At 42.1% G+C, this 17,101-nt stretch overlaps 1 protein-coding gene across 4 annotated transcripts in view; it reads left to right on the top strand.

Moving 5' to 3' along the window:
- Positions 1-17,101, top strand: part of LOC124048917 (colorectal mutant cancer protein) — a 127,127-nt gene that overhangs the window by 58,278 nt on the left and 51,748 nt on the right. For all 4 annotated transcript variants that reach the window (XM_046370093.1, XM_046370092.1, XM_046370094.1 and 1 more), the window contains 2 exons: positions 7,379-7,492; positions 14,057-14,199. In XM_046370093.1, coding sequence (XP_046226049.1) covers positions 7,379-7,492; positions 14,057-14,199 — 257 coding nt within the window. The remainder of the gene's footprint in view (positions 1-7,378; positions 7,493-14,056; positions 14,200-17,101) is intronic.

The following is a 17,101-nucleotide window of genomic DNA, read 5'->3' as shown; positions in this document are numbered from 1 at the left end:
GTGTGTGTGTGTGTGTGTGTGTGTGTGTGTGTGTGTGTGTGTGTGTGTGTGTGTAACACTTAATAAACAGAGTTTAAAAAAAACACCATTAGCCTCATGGTGAAATCCCTGAGCGGTTTCCTTCCTCTCCTGCAACTGAGTTAGTATCTTTGAAATGACTGGGTGTATTGATGCACAATCCAAAATGTAATTAATAACTTCACCTGTCTGCTTTTACATTTTTTACCCATCTACCAATAAGTGCCCTTCTTTGTGAGGCATTGGAAAACATCCCTGGTCTTTGTGGTTGAATCTGTGTTTGAAATTCACTACTCAACTGAAGGACCTAAATTGTATGTGTGGGTTACAGAGATGAGGTAGTCAATCAAAAATCATGTTATACACTATTATTGCACACAGAGTGAGTCCATGCAACTTATTATGTGACTTGTTAAGAACATTTTTACTCCTTAACTTATTTAGGCTTGCCATAACAAAGAGGTTGAATACTCATTGACTCAAGACATTTCAGCTTTTCATTTTTAATTAATTTGAAAATAATTCTAAAAACATAATTCCACTTTGACGTAATGGGGCATTGTGTTTGGGCCAGTGACACGCAATCTCAATTGAATCCATTTTAAATTCAGGCTGTAACACAACAAAATGTAGAAAAAGGGGGTGAATGGGGGTGAATACTTTCTGAAGGCACCGTATGAGATAAATAGGCTGCATAGCTACTGCGCCTCTGTTGAATTGTTTGCCTCTCCTGTACTTTGTAAAGGTTGTAGTTGTACTGGCTTAATTCTGCCTTAGTGATGGTTAATCAGCAATGTTGCCCTCTTCATTTGGTGGATTTAGTACACCTTTCCACAGTGCAAACACAGAGGTTTCAGTCAAGCATAGTCCCGAGTACAAAACCCACTGTACTGTAGGTCTAAGACTTTTTTACAATGGGGACAGTGGCAACAAGACCCTTTACCTTGAGTTAATAGCTCAGACACAGATTGGGGACAACCTTTATAAGGTCACTCACTATCGTAGCCTTTTATATTACACCTGACCAGATATCATTTTGGTATGTGGCACTCTTGTATTTGTGAAGGTTTCACCATATGGGGAACATATAGTCCTACGTGATATTTTTTTTTTGCTGGTTTAGGCTAGATATGACATGTCTATAGTAATGATAATGTATCTCTACCAGTGGAGGCTCCTCAGAGGAGGAAGGGGATCAATCTAACTACATTCACATGACACCAGATAACTGATTAAAACACCATGGTGTAGCTGGAGTCCTCCTCTGGGTTCATTGACGTCAATACAAAAATACAAAACCTAGGAGGCTCATGAGAGATATTTTTGTTGTTGGGGTGAATGGAACATGATTGACAGTTATCCAATATGCTGTAATAAAAATAAGGCCATGCTCATTAAAAGAAACATCGATATTGCTGAGAAATGATATTCAACTGAAAGGGTAAGGCTTTGATTCATGCTTTATTTCAAACCTTTTAGACTTAAAGTCCGCTGTTTTGACACCTGCATGGTTCTGTCCAGATGATACAACTATTTTTATCATCGAGATATTTTATAATATTTTATAATTATTAGATGACGCTTGTCTAAATGAATGGTTCATGTGAAAGAAATGCTATAAGCACCCCCCAGCCACATCTAGCTAAGTGGATGGGTCACTGTTGTCTAGACATGTACACATGTTCATGAAATACAGTAGATGGTCGTAATCAGCCCCAGACACACCTGGCTAATTTGATGGGTCATGTGATCATCTGGCCGAAGTGGATTCTTTTTTTGTTTAGACATGTACATTTTGTCTAACACTAAACATACAAATATATTATAAGGAAGGCAAAATATATTTAGTTGTTTTATAATTTGATTATGCTACATTTAGAAAGCATATGTCATTTCATGCCTTATTCATCCAGTTCTGTTGAATAGGAAATACATTATATCAAATATTTCATATTTTCATGTTGTCCTCAATTGTGATTTATAACAGTGTTTTACCAGAAAGGTGAGCTTGAACCTTTCTTGAAGTACGCAGCCTTTCTAGTTGTTGTTTATGGCCCTCTCATGATAAATAATTACTTTTGGATTACGTACATTACATTTTCGATTACATTTAGTCACATTTAACAGGTTTTAAGGTTTGTGTGTAAGGTTGACATGGCAGTGATGGAGTTGTTAGAGGATTGCCCTCCGTCGGAAAAGAAGAACCCTGAATTCCCGGGAGTGGAATCTGTAGAACGGCCCTCTCCTCCCCAACCCCTCACTCCCTGCCCCCTACTCCCTCAAATAGATAATGGAAGTGCATCATGGAGCTCTAATTAATATCATTTTACCCATGAGATAGGCCTAACTCCCCCCGGAGCCTGAAATGGGCCCTAGCTGTGTGTGTGTGTGTGTGTGTGTGTGTGTGTGTGTGTGTGTGTGTGTGTGTGTGTGTGTGTGTGTGTGTGTGTGTGTGTGTGTGTGTGTGTGTGTGTGTGTGTGTGTGTGTGTGTGTGTGTGTGTGTGTGTGTGTGTGTGTGTGTGTGTGTGTGTGTGTGTGTGTGTGTGTGTGTGTGTGTGGGAGGGAGGGAGGGAGGGAGGGAGGGAGGGAGGGAGAGAGAGATAGAGGGCTAAGAACCTTTCCAGGCAGAACTCAGTAAACACATCAGTGCCAGCTTGTCGCCTCAGACTGCAAGGGTCACTTGTCTGCCAGAAAAATGATATTAAATGGCACACACACACACACTGAAGGCCAGGTCAGCCAATCATTGAGAGCTAAATATCAGGTCAGAGGAAAACTCAAATCATTTATTTAGGAGGAATTATGTAATTAACTCCAAGCCTCTTAGAAATAATAGTGAAGAGAGAGCAAAACATTGGCCTGTATGATTACTACTACTCACGATTTGTGGCCACGGAACTAGCTTTGATCATAACTACTCAGGCAAATGATGTAGGCAACAAGACTTGTCTTTTGGCACCAAATAATTACTGTTAGTGCTGAGCAATTAGTGCTTTATGAGGTTGGATCGATTATTAAACAACATCACAGATTTTGTTTTCGATAAAAAATGTAGGACACTAAATGCGCTATGCATTATGTGGGTTGAATGCTGTAACAACTCTTCTTGAACTGCACTGTTGGTTAAGGGCTTGTAAGTAAGAATTTCACGGTAAGGTCTACACTTGTTGCATTCGGCAGAAGTGACAGATAAGGTTTGATTTGAAAACAGAATAAAACAATACAATTCCCTTGACGGTAGTGACTGCCCATTACTGCTTATCACTTATTAATCATCATTTATTCACATTAATTTACTTTAATGAAATATTTCAGCTGCTGTGTATATATTACATTTTGTTTTATTTAATTACATTATTATTTCCTTCCAAGTCATCTCATCTCTCTATTGCTGCTGCCTATGTGGTCTGACAACATTTTTATTATAGTTGATCTTCAAAGTAAATGGCATACTTTTATGACTGCTTGAATGTATTTTTTGGGTAGAGATACTTTGTGAAGAAAAGATCACCCGTTCTACTCTCTTCTCTCTGTCCCCTTGTCTGTTTCACACAAACTGGACAAGTAGGAGCGCAATGGATTATTGTTATTGTAGTTAATTACCATAATTTATGCGCTAAACTATGTAGAATATTGGCCTGTTGGAAACTACAACTCCCTATTACATCACACAGTTCGTGCTTGATCTGATTTATCTCTAGAGAAACTGAGCATCGAGAGAGAAAAAAAATAACTACACTAAATGGAATTCAAATAATTGAACCGATGTTGGTGAAATAGTTTCAAAACTGAAAATTACAGACATTTCGGTTAATCCCTCAGCACTAACTACTGTATTCAATAACTCCATTTGAAGAACTGTCATTGAAATAGAGCAGTGGTCCCTAAACTTTTCTGAGCCGAGAGCATACATTGAAATAATGTTCTTTCTTTATTTTACTGGACTGATTCTGCTTGCATCTGATGGTCATTCTCTGCAGAGGGAGAGCATCAGAGGTTCTGCCTCTCTGTCAGACCGTCCCTCAGCTCTCACCCCTCTGCAGAGGGAGAGCATCAGAGGTTCTGCCTCTCTGTCAGACCATCCCTCAGCTCTCACCCCTCTGCAGAGGGAGAGCATCAGATGTTCTGCCTCTCTGTCAGACCGTCCCTCAGCTCTCACCCCTCTGCAGAGGGAGAGCATCAGAGGTTCTGCCTCTCTGTCAGACCATCCCTCAGCTCTCACCCCTCTGCAGAGGGAGAGCATCAGAGGTTCTGCCTCTCTGTCAGACCGTCCCTCAGCTCTCACCCCTCTGCAGAGGGAGAGCATCAGAGGTTCTGCCTCTCTGTCAGACCGTCCCTCAGCTCTCACCCCTCTGCAGATACTGAGCAAAAAGGGGACACCGTCTTTGAGCTGATGGCAAAACGCCACATTATTTCTGCCTCATGCATTCATGTTGTTAGTCCTATGACCAGAGAAAGTGAAATATTCCTCGATATTAAAAAACACATCCGCTAATAATAACAACACAATCCTATCGCTATAATTTGCTACTCATTCATTGAAGCTGCAGTGCTGGTTGCAGCGCAAGTGGAAGAGAGAATATCATGCTTCATAAAAGTATTGAATAAAAACATTAACTCAATCATAACAGGACCTCTTGGCTGTGTTTGTTGAAAGTCTCTCTCTTAGTCATGGTTTTAGACTTTTTGAAATCAAAGTATCAACTTTTCTGCACACTCCAGCAAACTGCAGACAGACATGGTGATCTGAGCAATCCGATTGGCTAGTGGTAGGCCTATGGGTTCACTTGATTTGCTCTCCGGGCGTGCAGAGTAGGCGTAGTTTTTACCTTGAGACACATAAAATGGTTCAAAATGGGAACACCTCGCCTACCCAGGGCACAAGGCAGCTGAAATAAGTGCACCTACTGCCAACAGCGCGAGACAGAAAAAATAAGGAATGCAAGGCTTTATCGTTGTTTTTTTTTATATCAATGTTTCCCGATCGACTTGGAATGACTTGGACCAGTCGATCGCAATCAACCATTTGATGACCATTGAAATAGATTAAGGAGGTCAAGGCTACCCCGTCCTTTTCTCTCCTCATGGTGAATACCCAACACTGAGATCAAGGGTCGTGCTTGTGTACTGTATGGGGTCACTAATTACCTCTACTTCATACCTCTGCCGGCCTGCTTTTCTGTCTGTCTTTCGTGTCATTTCCTCTTTCCACCGCTGATCTCTCTACCGACTCTTATAGATTTTTTCCCCCAGGGTTCAGTGGTTTTGGATGCTCTTCTGAATGGATGTGGACCAAGGGTTAGTTCTGGTGGTTGGCCCCTCCAGTTGAGTGAATGATGAAGATGACTGTTTAAACGATACATTGATTTATGTCATTGCCTCACTCATTTACTTATCATGCAAGCCCTTTCATACAAACTACAGTGTTTTATTTAAATATATATAATAGCCAATGCTGTGTATCTAATACCGAATTGATTTAGATTATACATTTTGTGAACAGTCACATAGCAATGTGCTTGCAGGTGCAAAGAGGCTCACTGTTCAGTATCAGGAGAAGATGTTTTACTATCCACTTCACCTGGATCTTCCCCACTGGATCTTCCCTACTGGATCTTCCCTACTGGATCTTCCCTACTGGATCTTCCCTACTGGATCTTCCCCACTGGATCTTCCCTACTGGATCTTCCACTGGATCTTCCCCACTGGATCTTCCCCACTGGATCTTCCCCACTGGATCTTCCCCACTGGATCTTCCCTACTGGATCTTCCCTACTGGATCTTCCCTCTATCTATGAAATAAGGCCTTTAATAAACGTCCCTTATTTGAAATGCTCCCTCCATCTCTCTCTCTGCTTGAGTGTTAAATGGTCCATTTGAAACAGCAGGTGAACCTTGTAGTCCATCTCTGTGATGTTTCCGTTTTTTTTCTTCACTTCCTGAGAGGATTCATTCAAAGCGTTTCTTCCGCTCAGGGCTCATCAGAGACGGAAGAGGAAACACACTATTGCTGGTTAATTCATTCAAATCGCTGCCGACGCAGCAATGTTCTATCCATAGTTATGGTGTTAAGAGTCCATGTGTATGGAGTTCTTTGTATAGAGAAAATGTAGGTAAAATGGGGGGGGGGGGATTCACCTTGAAGTTGTGTAAATGAATAACACTTTCCTTTTGTGCAATTGACTTTTCACCAAGAATGTACTATTCAGGAGTTATTGTCAAAAATATCCAAAATATTCACCGTTAATTATTGTAAGCCTGTTCTTTGTGTAGCCTGTTTGCTAAATAGTAGGTAGACACACGCTTGGTGGGTCGCGGACAATTCTTACTGCCTTTTGGCTTGTGCTGATTGTGCTGTGGTCACTCGTTAGGCTTACAACATTGCTTTGTCTAGAGGTCCACAAGATCATTTGTTTTAGTTTGGTATCCAAAAAGTTTTGGAACCACTAAGCTATACTGCAAACTCAAGCAGTGAAAATATATCTTCAGGGGCTGGTTTGAGTTAGGTTAGCAGAAGAGGCTAATTTAAGAATCACAGACCAGGATTGGATATATTTGGAAGTTGGTCTTTCTTCCCTTGAAAACCAAGTCAGCTCCCCTGTCTCGTTTGGAAAGGACTCTCCTTGCAGCTTAGTGGCATGCAGTCCCATGTGAAGTGTCTGGACTTGGTCTCTGCTTAGTCACGACAGCTTTAGTTCCTCTGAGCGTTAAGCCTCCCCGCTGCATGGCGAAACAGAAAGCTTGTCGCAGAGAAGATAGCACTCTTTTTCTTATCCCACCTTTCCTAGAATTTTCTGTTCTTCTGTTGCTATATGCTGAGTTAAGGGGTAAGAGCAGAGTTTCTGAATGCCCCTGGGCTTATATTTAGTTTGAGAGACTTTTCCATTGATATGAGAAAGCATGACTGTGCTGTTTAAAAAAATAAGTTTTTTAATGGAAGTTGCCTTTGGTATTAGGAAAGCATACGGCTTAAAGCATGACTGTGAGCAGGCTACCTGACTAGAGGAGTGTGTATATGCAATTTGTGATCCCTCAGATAGTTGAACAGGCGTGTGTGTGTGTGTGTGTGTGTGTGTGTGTGTGTGTGTGTGTGTGTGTGTGTGTGTGTGTGTGTGTGTGTGTGTGTGCGTGTGCGTGTGCGTGTGCGTGTGTGAGACACCTCGGCCCACCCAAGTGACAAGTCTGCGTGATCCACATGCTAGTGTTCGCACTTTCTCTGTTCTGCTTTGGGCTTAAACCCTTCCCTAGAGTGTCAATGTGTGAGGACAAAGAAGTGCATGTGCTCTGTACTCACTGAATCTGTTGTAACTTGGCGTGTGTTATGGTTGTAACACTCTCTCCTCTCCCCTCTCTCTTTAGCTCCACCTGGCAGCCCTGGCCTCATTGAAGGGGGACGTGGTGGAGCTGAACAAACGGTTGGTGCAGACGGAGAGAGAGCGAGAGATGCTGGAGAAGAGACTGGCCAAAGCACAGGTACTCTACTCTACTGGGCCGTAGACATACACTCAGTTTATTAAGTACACCACCTCGTTCACAAAAATGGATCGCTCCTTTGACAGCTCTTTGGTCTTGGCCATAGTGGAGTTTGGAGTGTGACTGTTTGAGGTTGTGGACACGTTTAAATGTTTTCCTCACGTCGGCTGCAGTGAAGGAGAGTCTGCATGTTTTAGTTGCGGGCCGTGTCAGTGGCACTGTATTGTCCTCAAAGTGGGCAAAAAAGTTATTTAGTCTGCCTGGGAGCAAGACATCCTGGTCCGTAACTGGGCTGGTTTTCTTTTTGTAATCCGTGATTGACTGTAGACCCTGCCACATACCTCTTGTGTCTGAGCCGTTGAATTGAGATTCTACTTTCTCTATACTGACGCTTAGCTTGTTTGATTGCCTTGCGGAGGGAATAGTTACACTGTTTGTATTCGGTCATGTTTTCGGTCACCTTGCCCTGATTAAAAGCAGTGGTTCGGGCTTTACAGTTTCACGCGAATGCTGTCATCAATCCACGGTTTCTGGTTTGGGAATGTTTTAATCGTTGCTATGGGAACGACATCTTCAACGCACGTTCTAATGAACTCTCTCACCGAATCAGCGTATTCGTCAATGTTGTTGTCTGACACAATACAAAACATATCCCAGTCCACGTGATGGAAGCAGTCTTGGAGTGTGGAATCAGATTGGTCGGACCAGCGTTGAACAGACCTGAGCGCGGGAGCTTCTTGTTTTAGTTTCTGTCTGTAGGCAGGGATCAACAAAATGGAGTCGTGGTCAGCTTTTCCGAAAGGAGGGCGGGGCAGGGCCTTATATGCGTCGCGGAAGTTAGAATAGCAGTGATCCAAGGTTTTTCCAGCCCTGGTTGCGCAATCGATTTGCTGATAAAATTTAGGGAGTCTTGTTTTCAGATTAGCCTTGTTAAACCCTTGTTGTTCTGGAGGCAAAGGAGGGTCAAGATGGGTGTACCTAATAAACTGGGCACTGAATGTATATTTACATAGACTCATGTTCATCATTGTATTGGACACTCACTTATCTAAGCTACCCATTCAAAGTACCATGCCCAGAACATTGGTGTAATGCAGTGGTTACTGCCAGCATTCCATTTATAAATGACAAATCTTCATAATATTTCTGTCTACAAGCCAGCTGCAGTGGATCTCTCATGACCCATAATTGGAAAAAACACTGTAAATAGTTCCTCTTTTCTGCACCTGAGGATTAGACCTCTGGTATGGAAACGTTCTTTTATAGGGTTATCTTTGCATAATAACTCTAACTGCTTAATAATGTTTGATTTGTTTAACCTTTATTTAACTAGGCAAGTCAGTTAAGAACAAATTATTATTTACAATGAAGGCCTACCCCGGCCAAACCCTCCCCTAACTCGGACGACGCTGGGACAATTGTGCGCCATCTAATGGGACTCCCGATCATAGCCGGTTGTAATACAGCCTGGGATCAAACCCGGGTCTGTCGTGACGCCTCTTGTGATGCCATAGACCGCTGCGCCACTCGGTCCCCCAATGAGGGATATTAAAGAACTACAGTAGAAATCTGTGATGGAATTGAACTGGCTTCACATGAGTGAGATTGTTTTTTGAAGAATATCCTGGAATAGCTGACATTGCACACAGGCATTTGAATTGAATGGCTCATCTATTACAATGCATCTGGAAATCATCCCCTCTTCCCCCAAAACACCCAGTCCATATGCTCCAATCAGAGTACATAGAGAAGAGGTGCAGAATGCTGATCTTTTTTTTTTGTCGTTACTATCATCCTAGCATGCTCGAAATGACCTGCTTTCTTTCAGCTGTCGGTTATCACCTTCCCATAAACATTACATTGTCTTCAGTGTAATGTTATTGTCCCAGTGACGGTGATTCTCTGTGACCTTGGGTGTGTATTAGAGGAGTAGGAGGATTTAATTCCAGCTCTGGTTCTCTGGATACCTGCTCTCATACAGTGATGAGAGACTGGAAGCTTTACTTTTTAAAATAAAGAGCAAATAGATTTTGGGATTATTTGGCATGAAGCAACACACCCCATATGTCACTGGAACCAGGAACGTCAGTAATCATGCCAACTGCTCAGCTTCGATCTGCTTTGTAGTTTTCCCGGTCCCAGTGTTTGGCACGGTCTCTCTCAGAGGATGGCGTTTTGGGCTTGCTTGGTGTGTGCGATAACGAGAAAGGGGGAGAATGCTTGTTTGTGGAGAGAATTATTGGGTGTTTATGCATTTGTGTAATGGAGCGAGTGTGATAGAGGGAGAGAAATAGAGAGAAAGATTGTGTGAGTACCTGTTCTATAAATGCCCTGGCCCCTTTCCCCCTGGACGCTGCTTCAAAGAGCTGTGGAATACCTCTGGTGGCAGCTGAATCAGCTTTGGGTATTTACCTAGTAGCGGCGGCTGTAAACAATATCTGGTACTATTATTTGTGTCAAATATTAATGCTAGAAACATTTGCTTTTTATTCTAGTTTCCCATCAGTTCCACTGGAGTTAGATGAAGAGGGATAGACCATTCATTTTAAGATAAAGAAATGGCTTGGAATATACTTGCACTTGCCATTGTTGTTAGATTCCATTGTGATTAGGGTTGGGCGGTATCAACATTTTCTTGTCGTCATTACTGTCCTTCTCGCATCCCGGTTTGGTACATAAGGGTCGCCAAAAAGCATCTGGGTGTCTATTACCAGAATGCTAACCAAATTAGAACAAGTAATAACGAATTTCCATGGAAGCTGCTAGCTAAATATGCTAATGAGCGCAAACCTAAATAAACGAATTGCAAAGACTGGCAGTCCAGGTCATAAAGTTATACATATATAGGTAGGAGCTACCGAATGTCATTTTTGGTGAGTTTGGACATTTACAAGCGAATGTGAATGAGAGACAGAGGAGAAAAAAAGGCAAGGAAATCAAGATAGCAGTGGCAGCTGTACAGATTTCTCAAACTCTGCAGAAAGCAGAAACACTATGATGCCCTGTCTCAAGATTAACTTTAAACAAAACATTAGGAAATGTAGCTGGCCACATTCATTCTATGATAATCATTAGAAATATGGCCATGTATTGTTTTTCATTGTGAGCTCATGTACTTTTTTGGCTGCCAGACAAATAGCACTTCTGTTGTCATCTGCTGAAAATGAAGCATTTTCTGCCGAATGTGTTGGACTAATGTTTTCTGTGAAGGAAAACTATAGTTGCATGTCCCTGATCACTCTATTGAAGCAACAAAAAAACACTGTTGGCTCTATGCAACCCTTGTCGATTGTTATTTACAAATCAACACACTGTGACATGACAATGGCTGACTGGAAGCTGCTCTTTTGTCACTGCAACTCTCCCTGGGGCAAGGGAGCTAAACCACTCAGCTCTTCTAATTGTCACCGCTGGCCAGTTGACTGGACTCCTGACTCAACACATAGGATAACACACAGACACATTGGGTCTCTCTCTCTGCGTGGGGACTCTGATGGCTGTGTCAGCCTGAGGCTCATATCTCGCCACCTGAACCCCTGACCTTTCATACACAGATGTTTTTGTTTAGGGTGAAGTATACCACTGACTCCTGACTACCCGATCTATTGACCTATGACTCCCACTCTCAGAATCCCGGGGCTGAGACTTATTCAATGGGGCTCTCGTTTAGAAGGTCGCAGAACGTTTCCACACGACCTCATGTTTCTCATGACAGAGGTTTGTCTTTTCATCATATAATTCTATGACATGTTTCACATTCTTCTGGCAGTGTAATGTCTGTATACAAAAACATAGGAATTGTTTTCATGACGTTAAACCTTCAAATCAAATAAAAGTGTATTTGTCACATGCGTCGAATACAATAGGTGTAGGTAGACCTTACTGTGAAACTCTTACTTACAAGCCCTTAACCAACAGTGTAGACCTTACTGTGAAACTCTTACTTACAAGCCCTTAACCAACAGTGTAGACCTTACTGTGAAACTCTTACTTACAAGCCCTTAACCAACAGTGTAGACCTTACTGTGAAACTCTTACTTACAAGCCCTTAACCAACAGTGTAGACCTTACTGTGAAACTCTTACTTACAAGCCCTTAACCAACAGTGTAGACCTTACTGTGAAACTCTTACTTACAAGCCCTTAACCAACAGTGTAGACCTTACTGTGAAACTCTTACTGTTAACCAACAGTGTAGACCTTACTGTGAAACTCTTACTTACAAGCCCTTAACCAACAGTGTAGACCTTACTGTGTAGACCTTACTGAAACTCTTACTTACAAGCCCTTAACCAACAGTGTAGACCTTACTGTGAAACTCTTACTTACGAGCCCTTAACCAACAGTGTAGACCTTACTGTGAAACTCTTACTTACAAGCCCTTAACCAACAGTGTAGACCTTACTGTGAAACTCTTACTTACAAGCCCTTAACCAACAGTGTAGACCTTACTGTGAAACTCTTACTTACAAGCCCTTAACCAACAGTGTAGACCTTACTGTGAAACTCTTACTTACGAGCCCTTAACCAACAGTGTAGACCTTACTGTGAAACTCTTACTTACGAGCCCTTAACCAACAGTGTAGACCTTACTGTGAAACTCTTACTTACAAGCCCTTAACCAACAGTGTAGACTTTACTGTGAAACTCTTACTTACGAGCCCTTAACCAACAGTGTAGACCTTACTGTGAAACTCTTACTTACAAGCCCTTAACCAACAGTGTAGACCTTACTGTGAAACTCTTACTTACGAGCCCTTAACCAACAGTGTAGACCTTACTGTGAAACTCTTACTTACAAGCCCTTAACCAACAGTGTAGACCTTACTGTGAAGCTCTTACTTACGAGCCCTTAACCAACAGTGTAGACCTTACTGTGAAACTCTTACTTACAAGCCCTTAACCAACAGTGTAGACCTTACTGTGAAACTCTTACTTACAAGCTCTTAACCAACAGTGTAGACCTTACTGTGAAACTCTTACTTACAAGCCCTTAACCAACAATACAGTTTTAAGAAAATACCTATCAAAAACAAGTTACAAATTAAAGTAACAAATAATTAAAGAGCAGCAGTAAAATAACAATAGCGAGGCTATATACAGGGAGTACCGGTACAGAGTCAATGTGCAGGGCCACCAGTTAGTCGAGGTAATTGAGGTAATATGTACATGTAGGTAGAGTTATTAAAGTGACAATGCATAGATAACAACAGAGAGTAGCAGCGGTGTAAAGTGTGGGGGGGGGGGGGGGGGGCAATGCAAATAGTCTGAGTAGCCCTTTGATTAGCTGTTCAGGAGTCTTATGGCTTGGGGGTAGAAGCTGTTTAGAAGCCTCTTGGACCTAGACTTGGCGCTCCGGTACCGCTTCCCGTGCGGTAGCAGGGAGAACAGTTTAATGACTATGGTGGCTGGAGTCTTGGACAATTTTTAGGGCCTTCCTTTTCAGTCTTTTCAGTCTCCTGAGGGGGAAAAGGTTTTGTTGTGCCCTCTTCTTGTCTGTCTTGGTGTGCTTGGACCATGTTAGTTTGTTGGTCATGTGGACACCAAGGAACTTGAAGCTCTCAACCTGCTCCACTGCAGCCCTGTAGTCCACAATCGTCTCCTTTGTCTTGTAGTGGTTTTAGTGCTTGATTAATGTCAAATTGTATAAAGCACTAAGCAGACCCCTCTTTGTCTGCCTTTGTTTATTTTCATGTTCAACCTCTGACACAGGCCAGGAAAGGTCATTCTGAGGTCATTCTAGGAAGCATAGTATGACACACACGCTCAAGCCAGATCTCTCTCACACACACTCTCTCTCTCTCTCTCTCTCTCTCACACACACACACACACACACACACACACACACACACACACACACACACACACACACACACACACACACACACACACACACACACACACACACACACACACACACACACACACACACACACACACACACACACACACACACCTCTTCTCCCCCTTCACTTGTAATATAGCTGAGTGGAAAGCGGATACCTTTCCCTCTCTCCCAGCCTCTGAGCTCCATGTAGACAATCCACAGAAAAGCCCTTAGGCCTGACCTTGTACACAACGGTGCAGTGTGTGTGTGTGTGTGTGTGTGTGTGTGTGTGTGTGTGTGTGTGTGTGTGTGTGTGTGTGTGTGTGTGTGTGTGTGTGTGTGTGTGTGTGTGTGTGTGTGTGTGTGTGTGTGTGTGTGTGTGTGTGTGTGTGTGCATTTGTACGCTAGAGACAAAAATCTGGCAACCCAGCAGAGAATTTCCTCTGGATTTATTCCCATTCCAAATTACACGCGACTGTGTAGAAAGATACCTTTTGTTGAAATGCCATTCTCCACACTTCAGCATTGAATGGGCGTCATTGTTATGGGTTTTGAATGGTGGCTTTTTACAGTAACATGATTCAATCTTCAAATTGTGATGTCAGTTAAGAAATGTTGGATGTTTTTAGATTGCATTCCTTCCAAAATTCCCAAATAACAGAATAGGTCGCCTCTCAGATATCAAGGCATTAGCTCAGTGGGATAACACGGTTAATGTGTATGCGTGTGTTTTGCCAGTGTGAGCAGTCCTATCTGATGCGGGAGCATGAGGACGTTCAGGAGCAGACCACCCTACGATACGAGGAGAGGATCACAGAGCTGCACAGCATCATCGCTGAGCTCAACAAGAAGATAGACGTGCTACAGGGCTCTACCATCAGGTGGGTGGTAGACACAAATGCACACTCACACACACAAGCAGACACATACATGCGCACATAGGCAGGTATGCAGGCTAGGGTTGGGCGATATGGCCTAAAAACCATATCTCTATTTTATTCAAACTTAAGGGCAGTTCAATTAAACATATATTATTTTTTTTCTCTAAATAAGCTTTGTTGTACATTTAAAGGTCAAATACACTGTATTTCAAAGAGTCAGAAATAATCTAATGGATTCAGGGCTTGTGAAATTATACCTAGGCTAGATATAAGCCTTCCACATCCATAAGACCCACTAATAATTCAATGTTATCAAAATAGTTTAACCTGTTTTTTTGTTGTTGCAATAATCACTCATCTGGCTTTCACGTCTGTCTATGAAAATGCCCTATTTTGTTACCAATTTAACTAGAACCATGCGTAATGCACATTCACAAGTAATGACTAACTTCTTGTAGCAGGTATGATAGAAAATTAGCACAGGTCTCATAAACAATCTCTCAAGCCTAACGTGCCAGTGAGTAGCCAGCTAATCTTTATATTTCAAATTGAACCAACTTGGATCTGTGTTAGCTAACAAGGTAGAACAGTTTAATTGTTATGAACACACTCTTCTGTCCATCTCCAACTGTTTGAACACCATGCTGGCCTGTCCACTTTGTTCAGATGTTAAAATCAAGTGGCCTGCCTTATTTCTCAGACTGAGAATGAGTTGCCAATTCCTTATATAATTGTGTTTTATGCTTATTGCACATTTAAAAACACAGACCAGTATAACAGTCTTTCGCTAAAATGCTGCTTGCGATATGTGGTACCCCAATGCCACGCGACAAACTGAGCATTCATTTTCCAGAATCAATGTTCATTGATACTCACGTTTTAGTAGTGTCTGCTCTGCACGCAACTACATGAGTAGTTGAGACGTAAAAATGGTATCGTTAGAAAAGGTAACTTCTCTATTACAGTAAAATAATGTCTCTGTGTTTCGGTTTCCATGTGGACCAAACCTCAAACGCAAATAGCGAGTTGAAACTGCTTGTCAGAAAGGATGTCAGAACTCTCAACTTTGTTAATGTGAGGGGGGGACGGGCTGTGTGTGTGTGTGTGTGTGTGTGTGTGTGTGTGTGTGTGTGTGTGTGTGTGTGTGTGTGTGTGTGTGTGTGTGTGTGTGTGTGTGTGTGTGTGTGTGTGTGTGTGTGTGTGTGTGTGTGTGTGTGTGTGTGTGTGTGTGTGTGTGTGTGTGTGTGTGTGTGTGTGTGTGTGTGTGTGTGTGTGTGTGTGTGTGTGTGTGTGTGTGTGTGTGTGTGTGTGTGTGTGTAAACCATAGAGGAAGAGGTGAAGTGAGAGGTTTCACTCTGGTTAAAATCTGTCCAAAATAAGGCCAATGGGTTTATGTTGGACCTAATCTTTTTGCCTGCCTACCCGCCTTTGGGACAGCGACTTCCATTGTTAGGGCGGAGACCTGCATCACGTCATTATACACGGATCTCTGGTGTAAATGGGAAGGTGCACAGAGGAGCAAAGGAGACGAGACCAAATATACAACATGAGAACAAGCGGACAAACACTCAAAATAACAGGCATTTGGAATATTGCGCAAAAACGTACATTCAAATGAATTGAATATATTGCCCAGCCCTAATGCAACACACACACACACACCACCTCCACCCTCAATTCCCTTAGGGACCCTAATTGTGCCTCCCTTTGATTGGAATCCCTTTTTCGTACCCTGTCGTATAACTCTCTTCCTCCATTGTTTACTTACTGTAGTGAAATCAAAATGGCAGCATTTGCATCAGAGGCCTCCTAAATGTTTGTTTTCCTAGCTCAAGTGCCCTCTCCAGCCCTCTCCATAGGTGCTCAGCACACCGGAACAAACTCCTCTGACATAACAGGCATGGTTTTGAGTGCTAAGCAGGAACATTAACCAAACAATTCATTAGAATGAACTGAAGCATGGCAACCCCCCAAAATTCCTCCATCTCCAAAATGTGTACTGGTTTTTGATTAGGTTCATTATAAAGTCTGTTTTCTTTCATGCTCTGGTCATTTGTGTGTGTATGTGTTTGCATAAATTGTGCCATACCAATTCAGTGTATCCTGCGACATGAACAGAACAGCACACAAGTCTGTGAGTCAGTACTTTCTATTTGCCGACCTTGTGAGAACTCTGCGATGTGAATTTACTGCCTGGCTATTTATTTCACAGATGTACAATAAAGATTGTATCAAATCAATTAAATGCAGTCAAAGGACCCTATAATTCAGATCTACTGCCAGGACTTGACATATCAATGTTTGGTGGTAGCAGCAGTGAGTTTGTCTGTGCAAACTCACTTTCACCAATAGAGTTCATTTATTTCAATATCACATACATACGGAATATTCACATAGTCCTATATGCTTGTGCATATATTTAAATAATAATCGGAAGCACGTACTGTACATATGCACGCACACACACACATACACAGTATTCACACCCCTGACTTATTCCACATTTTGTTGTTTCAGCCTTAAACCCATCTACACACAATACCCCATAATGACAAAGTGAAAGCATGTTTTTAATTTATTGAAAGTGAAATATCAAATTTACATACAGTAGGTATTCAAACCTCTGAGTCGGTACTTTGTAGGAGCACCTTTTGGCAGCGATTTACACCTGTGATTCTTTCTGGGTAAGTATCTAAGTGTTTTCCACACCAGGATTGTGCAACATTTGCCCATTATTCTTTTTTCAATTATTTAAGCTCTGTCAAATTGGTTGTTGATCATTGCTAGACAACCATTTTCTCAGGTCTTGCCATAGATTGAAGTCAAATCTGTAACTCGGCCACTTAGGAACGTAAGCATCTCCAGTGTAGATTTGGCCTTGTGTTATTGTCCTGCTGAAAGG

Source organism: Oncorhynchus gorbuscha, linkage group LG11 (genome assembly GCF_021184085.1).
Source record: "Oncorhynchus gorbuscha isolate QuinsamMale2020 ecotype Even-year linkage group LG11, OgorEven_v1.0, whole genome shotgun sequence".
Classification (NCBI taxonomy): domain Eukaryota; kingdom Metazoa; phylum Chordata; class Actinopteri; order Salmoniformes; family Salmonidae; genus Oncorhynchus; species Oncorhynchus gorbuscha.
This window is presented reverse-complemented; position numbering and strand designations above follow the sequence as displayed.